Here is a 22,651-nt window from a genome sequence, read left to right as displayed (position 1 = left end):
TTCGGACTATGGAGGCCACAGTGAATCTCCTTAGGTCGGGATGCGCTCGCTGCATTTCTGCTTCCCTCATTCAAACCGTGGACAAGAACATGGTCCACCAAACTTGCCTGTATTTAATCTCAAATATTGTGTAATTGTGCAAGTGTGATCAGTTTTGAGTTGCTGTGTTTATGTTGAGACACCGGTCTTTTATTTGAGTTTCGCTTTTGCTACCTGCTCTTACCATTATGCAACACAAGTGCATCAGAGCGCAAAATGTGTTTTAGTGGATGGAAATATGTTTGTAAGTATTGTCTAACGAGGTGAAAAGTGCTACAGGTTCTTGGGTGACCAATTCACTCAGTGGGTTTTGGGCACTGGAGGATTTGGTTGAGAAAATTGGGGTTTGTGTTTTAGCAATTGAGAAACCGGGCCGGCCCTGGGCATAGGCGACATAGGAGGGCGCCGAGGGCGCAATCTGCTGGAGGGGCGCACTGCCAGCGCCCTCCTCCTCGGGAAAAATATTTCAATAAAATCATAAAATCAGTTGTTTCGCCCACTGGCGCCCCCTTTACGTTTCTGTCTTGAGAAGAACAAATCAAATTACAAAATAAACAAAAGAAACTATGTTTGTCACTTGGAAAGTCACGTCACATGACGTGGGGGCGCATCTCAAGTCAGCGAACGAGCCGTCGGTCAGAACAGGACAGATGAGTTTATTTACAATTTTTTTTCCCATCGTGAAAAGGACACCTAAGCCCTCGGGCGCACAGTTCCGCAAAAGAAGAAAATCGGAGGAGGAAAAGAAGTCAAAATATAAAGGTAATGTTATGTCAACATATTTTTGGAAGATTGTTTTGTGGAAAGAACATGTCTGAGCTAGCTTGCTTGAAATAAAGTAAGCATTAGCTTAATGCTAATGCATACTTAGCATTAAGCTAAGGGGGCATTGAGCAAATTTGCCCAGGCCACCAAAAAGGCTAGGTTGAGAAATAAAAAAGAAATAAAAATAAAAAGAAATAAATAAATAAAAGAAATTTAAAAAAATAATAATTAAATTAAAAAAAAATAATAATAATCACTTACTAATTGCTAATCACAATACTCACTCACTCACTCACTCACTCACTCATTGATTCCCTGCATGGAAGGAGCCCGACGAGCATCTTCCACGACGTCATGCACACAGACGGCAACTAGTTGACAGCCCCCTGCAACACATTAGTTGACGATGCGCCTTCAGCGTGTCGAGGCGCGCTCGTCTCTTAATAAAACGACGCAGGGAACAACTATGAGCGCCGTGCAACCTTGACGAGATACCTTTACGAACACTTCAGTGCACTTTGTATCCACCTGAGAAGGGAAGAGGGCGCGTCTTCTGCGTGGGTGGGGACGCGACGTTGTCCGGGAACTTGTTTTTGGTCAAGTTTACGCATGCGGGAGCGACGAGCTGGGCCGCGACGTCAATCTCCACGCCGTGAGATGCAATGTGGAACACCACGCGTGATGGCAAGGCGAACAGGGCGCCGCTCGCACTGCTCCGTTGGTGCGTTTGCTCGGAACGTGCGTGCGTAAAAAAAGGACTTTTCTGCTTCCAGGGGATTTCCTGATTGGTTGATTTGGCGGCTGTAGCAATCAGGAAGGCAGAAACTATCTCCCAAAACATGGTGAGTGATCATTTTTTTCTCATTTTATTCTTTGTTTCTCAACATCGATGCGCTTCTATTGCGATTACACACAGTCCCAAAAAAATGTCATTACTGCCATTCTGTGATGTGATGATAAGAGCAAGTCACACGTAGGTGTTGTTGCTGGAACTCCCCCACAACATAAGGGACACCCGCACAGTCCAATGAATGACAGAGAGTTATTAATTTGATGATGTTTTGATAACTGTGCTTTGCCGTGGTGTGGAAGTGCACTGCCTTATGTACCGAGACCTGTTCCTAATATTTTAGCTTCTTTATATTGGCACACGAGAGGGGCATATAAGAAACCGTTCTCTGTCCTCCGTTTTTCAAAATGAATCAAACCATAAGTATTTGATGATAATTAATGCAATAAGAATAGTGAAAATAAATGAAAACTGAGCATTATTACGTTTATTTCTACGTTTGTCAATGTGCTCTGCAATGGTGTAGAAGTGCACTGCATTAGGTACTGAAAGGTGTTATTAATATTTTGGCTTTTTCATGAGAGGGGCTTGCTACACTACTAGAAACTGACCTGTATTATACAGTGCATCTACGCCACTGAAAAAGAATACGCTATACATATTTGCTACTAATAATAATGCAATAAAAATAGTAATGGAAAAAAAATTAAAATCGAGCATGATTATCTAATTTGCCCTTCATATATCTAAAGGAAGGATGTGTGATTCCTTTAATGTTGGATCACATTAGAGTGGTACATATGTACCTAATGAATTGTCCCTTCGTGAAGTTCACCTTCGAAAAAGTGATGGAAATCCACACAGACTTTTGCCCGATTGTTATGGATGCATACATTATTGTATCATCAGCAAAGTGACATAATAGTGAGACAATCGTTTACCCAACATCCTACACGCCACCTCACATTGTTTGCTGCTCATTGCAATTATGCAAAAAGGATAGAGAGCAGCTCATAAGGATGATGACTGAGGGGCACATTAGGAGATTTATTTTGTTGAGGCTGGAAAACTTAATACGGTCCAATGAGGATTGATGCATATTGGTTTATATGGCGTCTTATCATCCTCATCTGTCTTTGTTGCCTCTCTTCTGCTGATTGGTTGTCATATTGAGAATATTTGAGTGAGTCCAAAGTTGAAGAACTAAATAATGGGGGGGGGGGGGGGGGGGAAGAATTCAGTGATGTGCAAGTGACTTGTCTAAATGAAAGAGAACTACCATGATGAAAAGTGCACTCAGTGCAGTGTGCTGTTGCTCTGTTCTCTCTTGCTTCTCGCCCAGAGGTGAACACAACTACATCAGAGCCATTTGAACGGCAGGAAAATCCTCAGTGTCGTGTCATGCGTCCGTTGATAAATAGTTAATTACACAGAGTCATGGAAATGAAATGAATTAGGAAATAGTTGCATAAATGAGGGGTTGGTCTCCAGACTCATTTGTAGCTCGTTAGGCTTATTATGCAAGTCTGTCTTCATAATTAATACTGGAGGAAATTAATGCTGGTATGCAGGGTGCCTTACACGGGGAAAAACAAAAGAGAGAGATTTCTTTCTCCATAAAGGGAATGTTTGCTTTACAACTTAATCCTGAGACGCAGCTCCTCCTTGCAAGGACACGTTGCATCTAAGGCTGCAAATCACTGAGAGCGCTGTGATCACTCAAGGCCAGGTGAGGCTCAGAGTCAAGGGTGCCGAGAAAGAACATGAAAAATGACTCACAACTTCATCACGTTCAATCGCCGACACTACAGTCGTTCCAAAATTGAAGCTCTGAGGCAAGTGACACTATTGCCGGATTTGCTTCAAACCAGCAAAGACTTCTGGCAAGGTACAATCAGCATGAGGAATCTAAAGAAAAAAACAAAACAAAGATATGTTAAAGGGAACATTTTATGAAAATATTTTACTTCCTTGCATAAGAGTACTTTTTTTCCCCCAGAGTTAAGAGTTGGTTGTATTTTTGCTTTGTGTTGCGAGACCAAATTTAAGGTACGAGCGTGGTACAGATACACCACCACTAGATGGCGGCAGAGAACGCTACAACATCCACCTAGCATTTCACTTAGAATTTACGAGTGAATTACAAGCATGTTGCGTTACAAGCACAGTCACGGAAGTTGGATGGTGGTTAATATCGTTAAAATAGCCAGTGTCGGCTTTGCGCATGCACCATTCATTTGCAGTCTGGACGCAAAAGGTGTCAACATCTGGGCTGGAGAGACTCTTCGATTCTCCAGAAGTCTGCAATAACACCCCAGAAATAGCTGGATTATTTTTGTTAATTGCTTTAAAAAAAAATTGTTTTTAAATAGTCGTAAAGCCGCGAAGTTGGCAACACTGAGTAGCCCTCACTTCATCACATGCCCAAGCTCCGCCCTTGTTGTCATGGTAACAAAAGCCATATTCTGCAATTGCGTGAGATGGAACAAAATGACGTGACCAAAGGGTGACAATTGGACTGTGTGCTGTAATTTGTAATTCTTTATGCATTTTGCCGAAAGAATGTCTTTTTAGTAAGACACCTGAGGACTGTTTAAAATTGTGGAAAAACAATTCTTAAAACAAAGACTCATTACACACTACACACTATTACCCTTCAGTCGATCTTCATCAGTCCGCCTGTTTCAATTGGTCAGGTGTAAACACACAAATGATGGTGTGAGACCTGCAAGAGGTGGTCTTGGAAGATGGTGGCTTTTAAAATAGCAATTCAAATTCTAATATCACTGCAAACATTTCTTGCCCGACATATTCATAGCAACTGTAACTAAGGAATAATGACATTTCATGCTTCTTGGCATTTAAATACACTTGGGGGACACATCGTCCTCACTGTTTTCTTTTTTTCATGTTGTTTGCTTGAGGTCTGTCAGCGCAGAACGGCAATGAAGCGAACGCGAGATAATTTTAGCGTCACTTTGTGTCTTGAAAAGCAGCAAAACATGACTACAAACACAGTGAAAGGCTTTGAGGTGACTTCTAACACTGGCGGCGTCACGTTTCTGGCCCCATAGGCTTTGCGGAGTGTTTACGGTAGTCTGCACACGAGTTGGCTTAGAAGCAGCTGAGCAGATGGCGCGGCAAAAAGTCGACCTTTCGGCTATGCGGCACACCCGGCCGGAGCGTAGATGAGAAGTTGTGAAGATGTGGCCGTGCGCTCCTTCCTTCAGGAATAATCAATAATACAGATGAAGATAAACTCATAGAAAAGCCCGGCTGCTGAGACTAAGCTGATTATGGCCGTACAATAGAGACAACAGTCGTCAGTGCCGTGGTGGGTGAAAACAGGCTCTTGTCATTTGTCACCGCAGTAATCATAACACCAGAGGCAAGTCGGTGAAATTATGCAGAGTCGAGGTAAACACTGACGCCAGAGTGTCACAAATTGAAAGTAAACAGTACAGAAAGGCCGAATAATCATCAAAATACCAATCATCGACCTGTTAGAGGACAGGTGTCAAACTCAAGGCTTGGGGGCCAGATGTGGCCTGCCACATTATCTTCTGTGGCCCACGAAAGCAAATCATGTGCGTCTACTTCGTCTTGCTAAATCTGTTTCCAAAATTGCAAATTATCTTCACTGTTAATAACGTTGAGATTCCAAGCATTTTTTTTTTCTTGCCAAAACACATTTTTAAATAAATTGGACAGTAGTTGAACAAATTGTTTTCTTTAACTTCATATTTCACAACCAGTTATCCTTTGATTTTTTTAATATGTATTTTAAGTAATAATATGATGATACGATTGTACATTTATATGGTTTCACTGTCATAATGGCCCTATAAGGGAAACCATAACTACAATGTGGCCCGCGACAAAAATGAGTTTGCCATCCTTGTGTTTAAAGGTTTGTGTTTAATTGCCAGATGTAGTTTATTAACCAAACTGCAGTTTCTACAGTATAAACAAACCTAGTCCAAAATATTACAATTTACAATGTTCACCTACCGCGGCCGGTTGTATCACAGATTTTATCGCCATCGCAGAAATCTGTGGTTTATAGTGATTGTTTTTATGGCTTTTTACAGCATACAACATTACAGTAATGCCCTTGCATGTGGGAAAGGAGAGCCACAGCCGCCTATGCACAATGAGCACACTCCCTGACACTCACGCAGACTGGGTGATGTTAGGCTAAGCCTCTTGTTACAATAGGTACCGTATTTTCAATAAATTTTATTCATGCAATTTTGTTTTGTTTTCAAATACATTCACAGTGGGTTTTAATAAGTTAAAATTTGTTTAAAGGGGGAGAACTAAAAAGTTTTTTTATGGTGGACGACTGGTTAGATCGTCAGCCTCACAGTTCTGAGGACCAGGGTTCAATCCCCGGCCCCGCCTGTCTGGAGTTTGCATGTTCTCCCCGTGCCTGCGTGGGTTTTCTCCGGGCACTCCGGTTTCCTCTCACATCCCAAAAACATGCATGGTACGTTGATTGAAGACTCTAGTGCGAATGTTTGTTGTTTGTTTTTATGTGCCCTGCGATTGACTGGTGACCAGTTCAGGGTATACCCCGCCTCTCGGCCGAAGATAGCTGGGATAGGCTCCAGCACGCCCGCGACCCTAGTGAGGATAAGCGGTACAGAAAATGGATGGCTGGATGGATGTTTCAAAATTCTAACAAAGTGGATGAATGGAAGAACCCATTGTGTTGTGTTGGGGGTTGTCCTTTACTGAAATATTATGTATTACGCACTGCCCACTGAACTGCGATGTTTTCCCAATCTATGATTTGGTTGATTGGAAAGGGGAAGTTTTGTTGGATGAAATCCAATACGCACTGTTAAAGCATGGCCTTCCACATTTGTATATCAGCTTTAATCAATAGGGCTACTATTGCTCTAACATACTGCAATAGATTGGATATCACTCAAAATCCATTGGAATCTTCCGCTGTCACGAAGTCTGAGGAAGACTAGTAGGTATGTACTATATTATTAACCTTGTTGTATAAGAAATGGTTAAATATCAGTAGCTTTTATTGAGGATAATAGATTTGTGACTGATTGAGGGCTCTCGAGAAGCCTAATCTTTGATTTATTCATAGACAAAACAATTTGTCAGTTGTTAAATATATCAAGCAAGGGATCACATCCCAGTGTCGTGTTTGATCACCACTCAATCACTTTCAAATGGAAAACCATCAAACTTCTCCAACGTCCCCAAACATTTCTCTACTGCGTTCCCATAATGAGAAGAACCCGGTGCAGTGAGCTGTCCGTTTGATGTAATGCTTCACTCCTGTCGTCAGATCCTCTCGGAGTTTCCCCCTTTCAGAGTAAAGCAATTCCAATTAAATTGGACTGAATTTACACTCAGGATTATACATACGCACTGTTTGTTGCGCCAAAAAATATTCTCTTCCAGTGGTTCATCTCATTTCATAGGTGACCTTTGTTTGCGCGCTGATGCAAGTTTGCGTTTTATTTAGATTCGTCTCTCTCTCTTTCTGTCTGTCTGTTTCATTCTGTGGACCTACTTATAATTAAGGACCTCTCAGGTGTCCGAGATCTGTACTGGTACCTTTCTCCACTTTTTAACGGTCACATCCGTGCAGTAGAGTCAAGAATTTATGAAGGTGTCGGGTGGTTGAAAACCTTTCTGAAGCACAGGGCTTTCTTTGTTTGGGGATTATTTTAAGAAGACGAGGAATATGATGTCAGGGCCTTGCATTTAAAACGGTTTTATGCAAATAAACTTCAGTAAAAGTTGCTGAGAACAAGTTTGGGTTAAGGCTTCTTTATACTCACGCGAGCGGTGACTGCGCTGACGTCAATGCGGCTGTCCCACGCGTAGTTTACCTTGATACTCGAGCGCAACCCACGTGCGCAGTTTTGAAAATGTCCAAGTTGGAGGTGTCGCTACGGCTGGTATTGGCTAGGACACCACAGGGTGGAGTTTCCTCTGCAATTTTTGGGCCATTTCCGGTAGCCGTTCTTAGCTTTCCTTTCCGTAACAAGGAACAAAGCAACAACAATGGCAACCGTGGAACAGAGTCTGCTAGAACAAATGGACCTGATGATAATCTCCGTGGCATTCGAACGCGCAGCAATTTTTGCCGTGTGCGCGTCAAGCTACGCAGAGGTTTCCGCGGGCCAATTCGTCAGTCACGTGATACAAATACGGCCGCGTGAGTAGAAATAGGCCTTAAGATTTTATCTATGCCAGCCTTGATGGATCTCAAGAATTTGTTACTTTAGCCTACTCGATGGGCACCGTGATAGACGAAAATCCACGCCATAGTGAGGCCATGTAAAATCATTTTTTAAAACAGTTTTACCCCTCCTGCACTTCAAACACATTTAAACCTATTAAAGAACACTTAAAATTAAAATCCATAAAAAAAAAAAACTTTAAAATCTGTGACGTAAAGAGGGTGCAAATGGTGGATACAGGATGCTACTGGGTTGTTAGTGATAAACTTTGTCACTTTTTTGTTGTTGGGACAGGTAAAGTTCATACCGTGTTTTTTTTCTGACAGTGACCGTGGTTATGGATTGCTATACTCACATCTGATGCATTTAAAAATACAGTCAAAAGAAGTCAATGCCAACAGGCTTGGATTATTCTTTATTTTTGTTTTGTTTCTTTAGAGCAGGGGTCTCACTCATTTTAGCCGCGGGCCACATCATAGTTACGGTTTCTCTCAGAAGGCCATTATGATTGTGAAATATAAATGTTGAATGACCTCCATATATTATTACATAGACAACAAATCAATGGATGACTAGTTTTGAAATATAAAGTCAAGGGTAATACTTTGTTCAACTAGTATTCAAGTTAATGTACTGTTGGTAACAAAAACATGGTTGCAGTATCACAACTTTATTATTTATTATATGGCAATGAAATTGTTTTGTACAGATTTGAGCAAGAATCATGGCATTTCAAGCAAATGATTTGCTTTCGTGGGCCACATAAAATGATGTGGCGGGCCGGATCTGGCCCCCGGGCCTTGAGTTTGACACATGCTTTTATTGTGGTCTTCAATTCAGTGGGGAGCTATACTCAATGTAGCTGTAACGCTCACAGGAAAAGAACATGGCAGATATTCACTCAGGTGGCTGCTGAGGCATGTGTGGAAAACTTCCAAACATAAAAGTAGGGCCATAATGTGATCAACTTGCTTCAAGACACATGTTCTAACAAGGGAACTCACAAAAATAAATTACTTGGTTGTGTAATTCACCCTTGGTGGGCAGGCTATCCGGAGACCCATTATTTTTATATTAGCAATTAAAAAGTTACTTTTCCATAATACGTTCCCTTTATTAGCTGAAGCTATGTGCCAGATTGGAAGCGTTAAAATGCGGCAGTGAAGTCTAACATCGCCAAATAGCTGAGAGTGGCTCGCCAGGTGCGTTTTTCTTTCCACCTGTGCAGGCACACTTTTGACTTTGACCTCCAAAGGCATAAATTAGTATGTCCACAAATGTAAAAAAAAAATGGAAATCCTTTTTCTTCTCCTTGTATTTACATGTGGGCGTAGGTGGATGGTTGGAGGGTGGTGCAGATGGTGCATGTGCGCCTACGCAGCTCGGGAAGAACACCTACGCTATGTGCTCCAGGGCACCTGAAAACAACACAGATGTACCGAAAGACCCCAATGGCCCTTAAAAAAAAGACGAATACATCATTTTTTTCATCTCATTCCTGAAAGGTTTGGATTGTTTTTTTTCATTATTTTCAGAGGGACGTATAATGGAAAATTGACTTGAAGTGGTTGTATATAAGTCTATTTCTGAAAATGTTTCTGTGAATGAATCGTTCTGAATTTACATCATAATTGCCTCCACATGAGCTTCTCTCCCCATGACATCAATAGTTAAAAGCGTTATCTTCTGATAACAATACATACTTGGGGCCCTATTTTCGTGACCGGCGTTAATCTGGTACAACGGGCAGTGCAACTGTTTGCCAGGGTCTGGTTAGACTGGTGTTGGTCATTTTAGTAGACCAGCGCAGCCCGCCGGATCCGACATTGGTAATATCAATTTTTTTTTTTTTTTGTAAAGACAATGTGTTCGAGATCTATGTACTTTAACGCAGAGGCTTTACTTTGACATACAAATAATGTTGAGGGCTCCAACACTTCTCCTATATTTTATAAATCCATTACTCTACACAAGCCATCTATTATTCATCATTTGAATGGTTACTGGAAACACAAAACACTGTTGCTGTTATTTTTTATTGCGGCGTCAAGCAGCGCGGGAGTGGAAAGTAGGTATGTTTGTTAACGGGACACTTGGCACAAATGAAATGTTAAATAAAGGTGGACATCTGGCACGTAAAGAGACGCTCCAATGCTCCGCTGGCAGCTACAAATGTGACTTTGTGTAACCTTTGTTCCCGCAGCAACGTGGCTCAGTTTCACATAAACACACTTCCAATACAAAACAGAGTTTATCCCAGCTACTAATGACTTTGCTTTCTAATACTGTCACACTACAAGGTACAGTATATGTAATAGTAGTTTTAAAGGTTGTTTTTCAAATAGCTTGAATTTTTTTTATGCGTAACATTTAGGCCATATGATTATAGAGGGTTGTCAATACAGTAGAACCTTTAACAAAATCCTTTGTGGGATAATTGGTGACTTCAAAATTAATTGGTGACATTGCAAAGGAAATTATTTAAATTAAATGAATCTGTCCCAGGGTCAACCTGTCGCCATTATCCTTTTTCAAGGATCATACAAGGGTAAAAATAATTAGGTAAAACCACAAGTCAGAATTTACTGGAGTGTTAATCATCATTTTGCTCCTAAGGCTCGACACTTTACTTAATCATAGAGCGTGATTATGCGCTTTGGTAGGTGCTGCTGTTTTGGTTAGCAACAGAGTTCAAATGGACTCAGCAGTTAACTCTTTAAAGTCAGTGTAAGAACAATGATTACAGTTGCATAATTACAGTTGCATCTCCCTTTTTTTGTATACAACTTTAACCTTTCCTTACATTTTCAAGCTGTTTTATGTTTATTTACTATAATTTTGTACTGTTTTGGGTGTTCTTAGGCCACACAAAAAAGTGCTTCAATTTAACAGACGGTCGGCTTTAATGGATGACCCCCTAACCCCCATTAGTCTGTTAAATATATATACACTTTTTTTGTGACATTTTTATTATATGCGCCTTTACTCAACAAAGGAAGAGAAACACTGTATTATAGGGGTATTTGATAATATACTGTGTCTAGTATTGTTTTAAGTTATTTGCAAAATAAACTACATTTTTTTTAAGCATGTAATTTCAATTGCATTACTGAGGGTCAGGGTTAGCCTATTTTTAATTATTTCAATAGAAGAATACAGTGAAGCCCCACATATTCATGAATTTGCAGATTCCTTTTTTTTTTAATGTAACCTTTTTTGGTACCTATCCTTCATTATTCATTGGAAAAACAGGTAGCTGTTTTTGTGCTCAGCAATAACGGATCTTGTAATGTTTCCACATAAGCCACTGACCACAACAATAGCAACATGTTCGGAGCTCTGGATTGTATTGACCTCCTTAGCGTACCTAATGTAGTGGCCCAATATTGCTTGATTGTTAAAGAGTCCCCTGACTCCCAAGTCCTCCTCCATTTTCCCCACCATCAACTGTGTTCCTCCTTTGACGTCAGCTCACACACGCACGCAGACACGCTTGTTAGAGCCTCACCCGGCTACTGTTTAGTGCACGCTCGACTCAACAGCAGACAGGCGCTGACGGACGAGCGGCGATGGCTGTATCGCCGCCGAGTTAAATCAATTAGCCTCCCTCCAGCGTGGGTGGAGGGGGGTGGGGGGGGCTGGTTCACAGGGTGAGTTGCTTCTTCACCCTGTGCTGCAAACACATTACTGTACAGCATCTGGTGGTACTTGGTCCAAGTCTGAGAGGAGCAGTGAATTTGATTTCACATGAAGGAGGCTGTGGTGTACTGCATAGTACAATTGATACATACTGCTTACAAAGTTTTAGGAGCTTTCTGGTTTGGGCTCTGCCCCTGTCTCATTTAATTTAAAAGCCAGATGGAGGAACTAATGTATTTTCACGCAAACAGTATCCAGCCCAATTTCAGCAGGGCCTGTTCTTGATTGGAAATCTTTTCCTCTCATCCATTCATTACCAGCCTCATTATCCCATTGTCCCATAACCCAGGGTACAAGGAGATAAGCGTTGTTTGATTTGACTGATATGTAAACAGATAGGCCATTCAGCCATCCATCACATGCGATGATGTGAATGAGATTGGAATACAGGGGAACCTCTAAGGTGCAACACAATCTGCTTTGGGAAGTAGGCTGAACTCCCGTGTGTTCAAATTTGGAAATCATTTTTTCTCTATGGCAGGAAACTACGACTACTGCTACTAGTAATAAATTGGTTTTATATAGAACTTTTCTAGATGTATGCAAAAACACAAAGGAACTATTTAAAGTTTTTAAAAATTACATTCCTAATATGATATATTTTTTTGAGTCCAGAGGCATGCTAAATTAACTCTATCGGTCTGTCGGTCTGTCGGTCGGTCTGTCGGTCGGTCTGTCGGTCTGTCGGTCGGTCTGTCGGTCGGTCGGTCGGTCGGTCAAGCACGTATTTTTTACTGACGACGGTAGAGCAAAGGTCATAGGTTGCAGCTCACACATCTCAATTTTAAAATGTCTATATTATGTCCATATTGTCTATACTGTAAGTGTAAAAAGAAGTTAACAAGTGGTGATGCTGGAGACAGTTTGTTTACGTCACATACGGTAACTTCACATAACAAAACGTCACAAAAATGCCAAAGAAAAATCAAAACAGAGCAAAGTCAATCCTTTGATGGTCACTGAACAGATGTTTGGTTTGCCTATGTCACCCACGACATCACATAACTTAAATGTTGTTGCTGTTGACTATTTTTCCTAAATTTGGTCAGTATTCCAAATTGTATATTTAGCATAATTTATTTCCCCATTTATTGTATTGGCAGTAGTCTGAATACAACACATGTGGAGCATTTTATATATTTCACCTTTTTTACTTACACAAGTCTGCGTGACTGAGATGAAAGAATGTTTACACAGAGATCAGACAGCAAAACGAGATGAAACAAAGATCAGCAAGTCTCGTAATCCAGGATTTGTGTTTGAGTCTGTGCAGCTGTCTAGTGTGTGACTGCCTGCTTGGATCACATCTGGCCTTGTGGCGAGCGGGCTCAACTACGGATGGGAATTTCACTACATTTCCTTGATTGACGATGGAAAAAAATTGTGATCAATTAATGGCTTTAAAAAATATATATTGTTTTTTACTAGGATAGATGAATGGGCAGCACAGTGGACTATTGGTTAGTATGTCCGCGTCACAGTCGAGAGGTCTATTGTTGGAATCTTGGCTCTCTCGTGTGGAGCTTGCCTGTTCTCCAGTGTGTTTGTTTGGTTTTTTTTCTCTCCCACAGGACCAACATTGAACAAGTGTTTTTGTAATGTGGCTGAAAGCACAGGGAACACATGCTAACTCCACACAGCAGCCGATATTCGATACCCGAACCTCAGAACTGTGAGGAAGACGTGTCAACCACTTCTCTACTGTACTGCCTTAATCAACAAGTCCAATTCTTAACGACCAATGAATTGTTTATTTGTGCCAACAATGCGTCCACTATTTGTATAATGAAGCAGAGTCAAAGCAAGCACGCATCATGCTGAAGTATGTAACGCAACTTAAAACTGAATTGGTTTATCAGGAAATACGCTACCCACCATAAAAAAGCAAACGATCGTTGGGGCACAAAGTAAATACCAAATAATTCATATTCTAGAACATATTAAAGCCCTGTTCAGAGAAGCTAATCTTCTCCTTTTATCTTTCTGCTCCATTTTTATGTGAGTGTGCCCAAATCATTTGCGGCAAGCCTTAAAAAAAGCTGTGCATATCGACTGTGCATTCCTGTTGAACAACACGCATATTAAATAAGGAGAGTAAGCACTCGGGTTAAAAGGCCACTGGCGCATGTTCCTACATCCTACATTTTGCCACCTGTCACCTTTATTGTGGATCCAGAATGCTTGAAATGGGTAACAATAGAGTTGGACAAGGATGACATGCAATTGCATTCCCTCAGGAATGAAGAGTGACTGCTAAGAGATGCTGTCGTCAAGATGAAATGCCACAGAAAGAAATCAATGGAGGATAATAATGTGGGTTAATAATTAAAGGGTGGCTGTAGAGGCCCAATCCATAAGGACCTGCCACTAGAGGATAAGGTTTTCCAATCCTGATTGTGTTAAAATTAAGTTTAATGCGTTCAATAATACATCGCAGTATATCATGACATTTGAGCAACTCACTGTAGAACAGAGCAATCTGATTGGATACTCTGTAAATCCTGTGATTCCAACATTCCATAAATGACATGGAAACATCCATCCATTTTCTGAGCCGCTTTTCCTCACTAGGGTCGCGGGCGTGCTGGAGCCTATCCCAGCTATCATCGGGCAGGAGGCGGGGTACACCCTGAACTGGTTGCCAGCCAATCACAGGGCACAAACAAACAAACAACCATTCGCACTCACAGTCACACCTACAGGCAATTTAGAGTCTTCAATTAATGCATGTTTTTGGGATGTGGGAGGAAACCGGAGTGCCCGGAGAAAACCCACGCAGGCACGGGGAGAACATGCAAACTCCACACAGGCGGGGCCGGGGATTGAACCCTGGTCCTCAGAACTGTGAGGCTGACGATCTAACCAGTCGTCCACCGTGCCGCCACATGGAAACATATCATTGCTTTTGTTTGTAACCTTGTCCAAAAATAGTGTAACTAACAACCATTTGAATGTGTTTTAATACTGTTTTTAATTTTAATAAAGCCGTCCATCTTTTTTCTATAGTGTTTGTCCTCATTACGGTAGTGAGTGGCCTAGAGCCTATCACAGCTGACTTTGGGGCGAGAGACTGAGTACGCCCTGGTGTGGTAGCCTAGACAAATAACCATTCACTCTTTCATGAACACCTATGGACAATTTGGAAAACCCACTGGGAGAACATGCAAACTCCACACTGGGCTATCATTTGCACAATTATCACTCTATCAGGATTACCGCGCTACTGGAAACCTTACATCACTTTATGACTCTCTGTACATTTCGCGTGTAACTAACCCTAACCCAACTTTGATTGAATATTACAATAACAAAATGTGTTAAAAATATTAAATCACTCCTTTTAAAACATAGCTAACCAAACGGTTGAGCTGGCATCTATGCTAAAGACATCTATGGTCCTTGAAAGAGATTTGCTTTCTCAATGTGCTATAGTTATTGGTTGAGCTCAAGGGTTAAAAAGTCATGCAAGTCATAAAATGGAGATTGGAGGTTTTGTGTCTGTGGTCCATCATGCTGTGATTAGTTCCATTTAGACGAAACGCGGCTGAGCTGAAGTGAACATACATTAACCTTGCAAGGAGATTTGGTCGTCAGGCTTGCGATGAGAGTAAATAAATGAAACTGGCGGTGAGTGAGTGTGTGTAGTTGTACGAGTGGGTGTGTGGGCGCTGAGTCCTAATGATCCATTTTACAGGTTGATGTTGGTCATGATTGATGTGGTTGTTTTTTGTTTCTTTGTATATGAATGAAGGACAGAATGATGGGGAGAAGCAATCCAATGCAATCTAAGTTTCTCTCTTTTGTCTCACATGCAGAAGAAGACTAAGGACCAAGAATTATGGAACAAGTCTTGACTGGATCATGTAACTGGTGACTGGCTTCACGCAGACTCCCCTGGAGATAGCAGCCTGACAACAAGCCGATCTGTGTGTCTGTCGTCATCATCTTACCGCACGCAGCACGGCGCCTCGCCTTATTGAAACGGAGGACCCCATTAAAGCGGTTGATAGATACGAAGGTTCGTTGTCGAGGTGGTGTTGTCTGCCGGCTGCAGCTTGGAGATGAGATAAGAAGAGTGGCAAGAAGAGGAACAAAAGTGGCCATCTGACAGAAACTGAATACAAATGAGGATCCATCGCTCCTGCTGCGACGCAAGCGGGGCCGAATCGATATTAGAAAACTGAAATGGACAAATAAGTCAGCTTTGATTACAGGACCATTAGCTAGGAACCCAAAATGATGGGATTAGATGTTAGCTTTGAGTTGATATGAAAAACAAGGCAGGGGGATTGAACCCTGCACTCTTGGGTGTGTGTGCAATGAGGCTCCTATAACGCTATAGAGGATCATAAGCAAGATGGAGGTGTACAACAGCTCCCTGGAGTACTTCACCAGCAACGTCACCGAGATTCCCGGTCCGACCACTGTAACCCGCTACTGGAGCGAGGCCTCGGTTTTGGGCTTCCAGATCTCCCTGTCCGTGCTCCTGGGTGTGGTGACCTTCGCCACGGTGCTCTCCAACGCCTTCGTCATCGCCACCATCTTCTTGACCAGGAAGCTGCACACCCCCGCCAACTTCCTGATTGGCTCGCTGGCCGTCACCGACCTCCTGGTGTCCATCCTGGTGATGCCAATCAGCATAGTGTACACGGTCAGCAAGACCTGGTCGCTGGGGCAAATCGTGTGCGACATCTGGCTGTCGTCTGACATCACCTTCTGCACGGCGTCCATCCTCCACCTGTGTGTCATCGCCCTGGACCGCTACTGGGCAATCACGGATGCGCTGGAGTACTCCAAACGCCGCACCATGCGCCGAGCCGGGATCATGGTCGGAGTAGTGTGGGTGATCGCCATATCGATTTCCATGCCTCCGCTCTTCTGGCGGCAGGCCAAAGCCCACGAGGAGCTTACGGAGTGCTTGGTGAATACAGATCAGATCTCGTACACGCTCTACTCCACCTTCGGGGCGTTCTATGTTCCCACAGTGCTTCTCGTCATCCTTTATGGACGGATTTACATCGCGGCGCGCTCCCGCATCTTTAAGATGCCGACGTCATCCGGGAAGCGCTTCACGACGGCACAGCTCATCCAGACCTCGGCGGGCTCGTCCCTGTGTTCTCTTAATTCCTCGTCCAACCAGGAAGGGCACCTCCAGGAAGGGCATGTCCACTCGGGAACAGGGAGCTCGCCTCTCTTCACGAACAGCGTGAAGGTGAAGCTGGCCGACAACGTACTGGAAAGGAAGAGACTGTGCGCGGCGCGTGAGAGGAAAGCGACCAAGACGCTGGGCATTATCCTGGGTGCTTTCATCGTTTGCTGGTTGCCCTTCTTCGTGGGCACGCTGGTTACGGCCATTTGCAAAGAGTGCTGGTTTCACCCGGTGCTCTTTGATGTCTTCACCTGGCTGGGATACCTCAACTCGCTCATCAACCCAGTGATCTACACTGTGTTCAATGACGAGTTCAAGCAGGCCTTCCAGAAACTCATGAAGTTCAGACGCTTCTCTTGAAGATGAAAAAAGCTCTCGGAAAATAGTATAATTAAGTATAATTAATGTAATGTAAATTTTTCATCTCATAAACATATGAACATATGGTAGATGTATTTATTTTTTACATGCAGTTGCTCAGTACCACGCTTTGCCAGATAACAGAAAAGACTTGCATGCGGAAAAGTAAGAACTATAGCACTCATGTAGAAAACATGAGGAAGAACGACAAGTCATTCAGCAGGGATGTGCGCTCACTGGCCACAACATTAGGTACACCTGGTCAAACACCCATCCCCACTCGCATCAGCAGTTATCCTGCAATCAGCAGTTATCCTGCAATCCGGTAACTTGCTTCTGCATTCGGCAAAACAGGTCGAAGCACTTCCTCCTCCCCCAGGTGAATGGGACAGTGACGAAGAACCTGTAGAAACTTTAAACGTCTGCAGTGCATGTCACAACAAAGCCAACAACATTTTAAATGTCCCATTTAGGCTTCATTTGTGTTTACATATATCATACTTGTATAACTAAATGATATACCGTAATTTCTCGTATATAATGCACACCCATGTATAATACGCACCCCCAAAGTTGACCTCAAAATTCTGGAAAACCTTTTTACCTAGGTATAATGCATTTTTTTCAATGCATGATTTTGCTTCTACCCATATTATCAAAACATGAAGTATTATCTGTATTTTGTTAGTTTTTTTTCCAAAGAATTATTCTGAAGTTAAGCACTTTATTTGAATACGTAATCCTTTTAATAAAAATTAGCTTATTCTTATTTTGAAATTCAAAGCCCTACTTTTATTTAGTAAATTAGAAAACACACAGTTGTGCTCATATGTTTGATTACCCAGGTAGAATTTGTAAGATGGGTTAAATTCTTTAAAGAAAATATGAAGGACTTTTTATTTCAATGGGATTCAAATTAAACGGTCAAGCATTTCAGAAAAGCATTATCACTAAACAAAACATAACCATAAAGAAAGTAATGATGGTTGTTGTTCAGTCATCAGTCATATTTATATAAAAAAAAAAAAACTTCACAAATTCTGCTAGGGTATGTAAACTTATGAGCACAACTGTGCATATATGCAGTCATATGTACCTCTGTTATATTGTAATGAAAGTGTAGGCTACACGGTTTTTTATAACCACAAGGTGGCGGTGGCATTTTGGAATGAAAGTGTAGAGCTTTTTCATAACCACTAGATGGTAGCATACATTTATGTGAAAGTTTTTTCCATTTGCCCCTATACCCATGTATAATGCGCACTATTGACTTTTGACAATTTTTCTTGTGGGAATGCGGATTATACACGAGAAATTACGGTACATGTATTTTAACTTTTGTCCAAAGTCACCAGCCATAAAGAAAACATTTTAGCAAGTTGGGCTTCAAACTATCATGTCATCAACCCATAGTCATGGTCTTTAGCGCATCATACAGACAAAGTCCACAAACATGTTTCTGGATTTGGTCACATGACTTTCTGCGGCTAGCGGATGGTGAGTGACTTATTTATTTGGCCTATTTTTACTACTGAAGTGTACAGTTAGCTAGCTAACTATGCTGATGAGTGTGATTGTAGTTTTCAATGGTGTGCAAATGCACTGCGTCATACTTTCTGAGAGATTTTTCTAATATTTTGGTTACTTTATTCCAATAGCAAACAATATAAAATTTTTAAGCAATGCATCTCACAAACAAGTGTACCTAATGAAGTGGCCGGTGAGCAGAGCTCTAGACTGGATGCAATCCAGCTTTGGAAAGCCATCAAGTGTACTGTATGTTGCTGCTCCGTTATGTTTTCTCTGGTACAGTAAAGTACTTACCCTAAAAGGTTCAGTAAATTGCTCTCCATATATGCCTTTGTGTGTACTTGAAAGTGTTTGTGTGTGTCTGAGTGTATATGAAGCGGTGGCTTTATTGAAATATATGCACTGTCAGTACAGAGAGCACTGTGGAGTGTTTGACATTTGTTTAAGCGCAGGCTTGCCTTGTTATTACGCCAACTGGAAGGGGAAAAGGCATTACTCAATAAAAGGCATTACTGTACTAAAAAGAGAATACCATTAAAAAAAAAAATACACACAAAAGTCCTGCTCTCCATCCAGAGCACATGAGCAGAGTGTTGGATATGGACAGAACAATGCAATTAGGTTCATTCATTTCATCATCATTCAACCAATGCGCGGAGGGTTAGTCACAAGAGATGTCTCCAAAACTTTCTTAACTTGCTTAATCTTCACCAATATGTTCAAAAAGTTGGTATCATCGGAAAGTTTGCTCAACACAGAAACCGACAACATATTATATCATGTTAATAATTTTAATTCCAAAGTTAAATAAAAGAATGTGGCACAAAACATTGTACAAAAAAACAAACTTTTTTAAAAATTTAAGAGCAAACACAGCATATATTGCTCAAATACGTACTAAGGAACAAAAATAGCACAGCAAATAGACGTTTGTAGTTGAAAAGATTCATGAAATTAGCATTAGAAGCGACTGAAAATATACTATGAGCCGTAGGCCGCTCAGAGGTACGTGACAATTCAACCTGCACGCCCGCGGCTGTGTGTGATCAATCACATTTGCACATGCAGAATCACAGAAAAATATATCAATCAGATTATCGTAGGGATTAGAAAAATACTGTAGCCTTAGAAAAACTAGGAAATGCAAGCAGGCTAATCACATTTCCTAGGTTTATGGGAATATGAAGACCGTTTTGCATTATTACAACTACAAATCTGCATCAAATAACAATGCTTTAAATCACACTGACAGAGAATTATATAATTGTAACAATGAATGTTTGTTATGGTTTCAATTTACTCGATTGCACAGGGTACTTGACGTTTCTTAGTGTTAAGGCATTTTATTTTAAATGCATTTTTGGAAAGATATTTAACAATAGGTCCCTTTCATGATTTGTGATGAAATCTAACATATTTACTATTACCATGTTACCTAATCTAGCTCAGTGCAGCGAGCACCAGGCATCGATTAGGGGTAAGTCATTTATTTTTTTAGTGTTCAATGAACATAACATGCATGATTTTGTAATGTGCGAGTACCCAGAGAAAAAAAGCACGGGGAGAACATGCAAGCTCAATACGAGAAGGCCGGAGCCAGGATTTGAACCCCCAGCCTCAGAACTGTGAAATGGATCGGCTAACCACTAGCTCACCGTGATGATAACATGTAGTATAAAACATGTAAATAATAACTATTTATATTCTTCCACATTTCGACCTGTTACTATTACTCGTTCCCTAAGGGGGGAAAAGGAGCCTTCTATTTGAGGTGCGGCATCTATTTATCCAATTCATTGATTGGAGCACGGCATCCATTAGAACGGAGGCCGCTATTTGAGGGAATAATGCAGTATTATTGGAGCTGCAGTTTGCAGTGTTGTAGAAGTGTACTTCTCTTTCTCATACCTTATAGAAGTGGTGAGTGATACTTACATTTTTAAAATTATTTTTAATGTATACTGAGACTTTTATGAAATGGTTTAGAATGACTTACAAATGTTTTTTTTTTCTTTTTAAATAAAACTTACACTCGAGTGATAAATTTGAGGCACCCATTAATATGTAAAGAAGAACCAGATGGGTCATTTTAGGAACCAGAGTTACATGATATTTTAGAGCGAGTGACCCAAATGAACTTTTCATGTATTCAATGTCAAACTATGTTAATCAACAAAAGCAACATACAAAGGTTGCATACATTTCAGGCGAATGCTTTAATTTATGTCAGTCAGTGACAATGAGAAACTGTGCCCAGCTGGAGAAGGTCAAAGCCACCAGCAGTCTATAATGGGGTATATAAACCATATTTCATTTCTGTGGATGCACAGTGGGGCAAAGAAGTATTTAGTCAGCCACCAATTGTGCAAGTTCTCCCACTTAAAAAGATGAGAGAGACCTGTAATTTCCGTCATAGGTATTCCTCACCGATGAGAGAGAAAATTAGGAAAAATGTCAGATTTTTAAAGAATTGATTAGCAAATTATGGTGGAAAAGTATTGAGATGAACTTTTGTTTTGGACCAAATACTTATTTTCCACCATAATTTTCTAAGAATTCTTTAAAAATCTGACTGATTTTCTGTATTTTTTTTCCCATTTTGTCTCTCATAGACAAAAAAAAAAATACAGAAAGGAGGAATACCTATGATGAAAATTACAGGCCTCTCTCATCATTTTAAGTGGGAGATCTTGCACAATTGGTGGCTGACTAGATACTTTTTTGCCCCACTGTATATGTATCTATACGTGTGTGTGTTTGTGTGTGTGTGTGTGTTATAAGATGCACTACATTTCTTGACGCCTTCCTTTTCTGTGTGAGGGTCAGACAAAAAGGCAGCCATGCGTTGAGTGGATTAATGAGAGCGCACCCTCTAAAAAAAAATGTCATCTCAGCACATGACCCCAAATAGTGTGAGTTCAACTAACCAAAAGTATTTTAGGGTTCTTAAAGAGCTCGTCCAAGATAAAGCACCTTTGAAGCAACAAGACACTGTGACCCCATGGCCCTTCCTGGCATCGTTTCTTCTCAGACAGATTGCAAAGTGCCCAAAAGTGCTGCTTTAGTCCTTTCCCTGACACTTAACTCTCTAATTGCTTGTAAACGACTTGACCGAGTCGTGTATTATTCATGTCGGCGATGGTCTCATTTATCCGAGTTGAACATTAATTGTGTGCTTTTTGGCATTATGTCTGGGCTTAAAGCAACGATAAGTTATCATTTTACCTCTAAATAATTTTGACACGCAGGCTTGTAATAAGAAGAATGAGACACTTTTCATGTTGCCGTGGCAACTCGGGATCACCAACTTTAATGGTCAGGGATAATAATTGGACCAGCCAGGACACCTCATGCTGTGTTAGCGGCAACAACGATGGCAAGTATTAATGTTCACAGTTGTGTGCAGTGTTTGTCCGAACGTTGCTGCACACAAAAAAGATCAAATCGAACAACATCATTTTATCACTATACTGTATGTTTATTACAGTATATTTTCCATGATTAACCAGCATGTTCAATAACTGTTACTGTTTGCAGCTGTGTGCATTACGTGTACCAACCTGACTGCACATGAAGGAAAAAAACAAAAAACTTTTATTATACTGTGCAAAAATTATATTATTATATACTGTATGTTTAATTTGTTTAGATAGTAATGGCAAATGTTTTAAAACATCCATCCATCCATTTTCTTTTCTAGGGTCACGGGCGTGCTGGAGCCTATCCCAGCTGTCATCAGGCAGGAGGCGGGGTACACCCTGAACTGGTTGCCAGCCAATCGCAGGGCACATAGAAACAAACAACCAGTCGCACTCACAGTCATGCCTACGGGCAATTTAGAGTCTCCAATTCATGCATGTTTTTGGGATGTGGGAGGAAATCGGAGTGCCTGGAGAAAACCCACGCAGGCACAGGGAGAACATGCTAACTCCACACAGGCGGGGCCGGGGATTGAACCCTGGTCCTCAGAACTGTGAGGCTGACGCTCTAACCAGTCGGCCAACGTGCCGCCATGTTTTAAAACAATTTTCAGTTATTATTACAAACGCCAACCAGTTCAGGGTGTACCCCGCCTCCTGCCCGTTGACAGCCGTGATAGGC

The 22,651-nt window shown here is 41.3% G+C and overlaps 1 protein-coding gene across 1 annotated transcript; it reads left to right on the top strand.

Moving 5' to 3' along the window:
• The first annotated feature begins 1,378 nt into the window (after positions 1 to 1,378).
• On the top strand, positions 1,379 to 18,839 carry htr1d (5-hydroxytryptamine (serotonin) receptor 1D, G protein-coupled). The gene is made up of 2 exons (XM_061696064.1): positions 1,379 to 1,646; positions 15,327 to 18,839. The coding sequence occupies exon 2, from the start codon at positions 15,869 to 15,871 to the stop codon at positions 17,018 to 17,020; it is 1,152 nt and encodes a 383-aa protein (XP_061552048.1). The 5' UTR covers positions 1,379 to 1,646; positions 15,327 to 15,868; the 3' UTR covers positions 17,021 to 18,839.
• The last annotated feature ends 3,812 nt before the right edge of the window (positions 18,840 to 22,651 follow it).

Source organism: Phycodurus eques, chromosome 14, assembly GCF_024500275.1.
Source record: "Phycodurus eques isolate BA_2022a chromosome 14, UOR_Pequ_1.1, whole genome shotgun sequence".
Lineage (NCBI taxonomy): Eukaryota > Metazoa > Chordata > Actinopteri > Syngnathiformes > Syngnathidae > Phycodurus > Phycodurus eques.
Note: the sequence above shows the minus strand (reverse complement) of the source record. Positions and strands in the feature narration are given on the sequence as shown.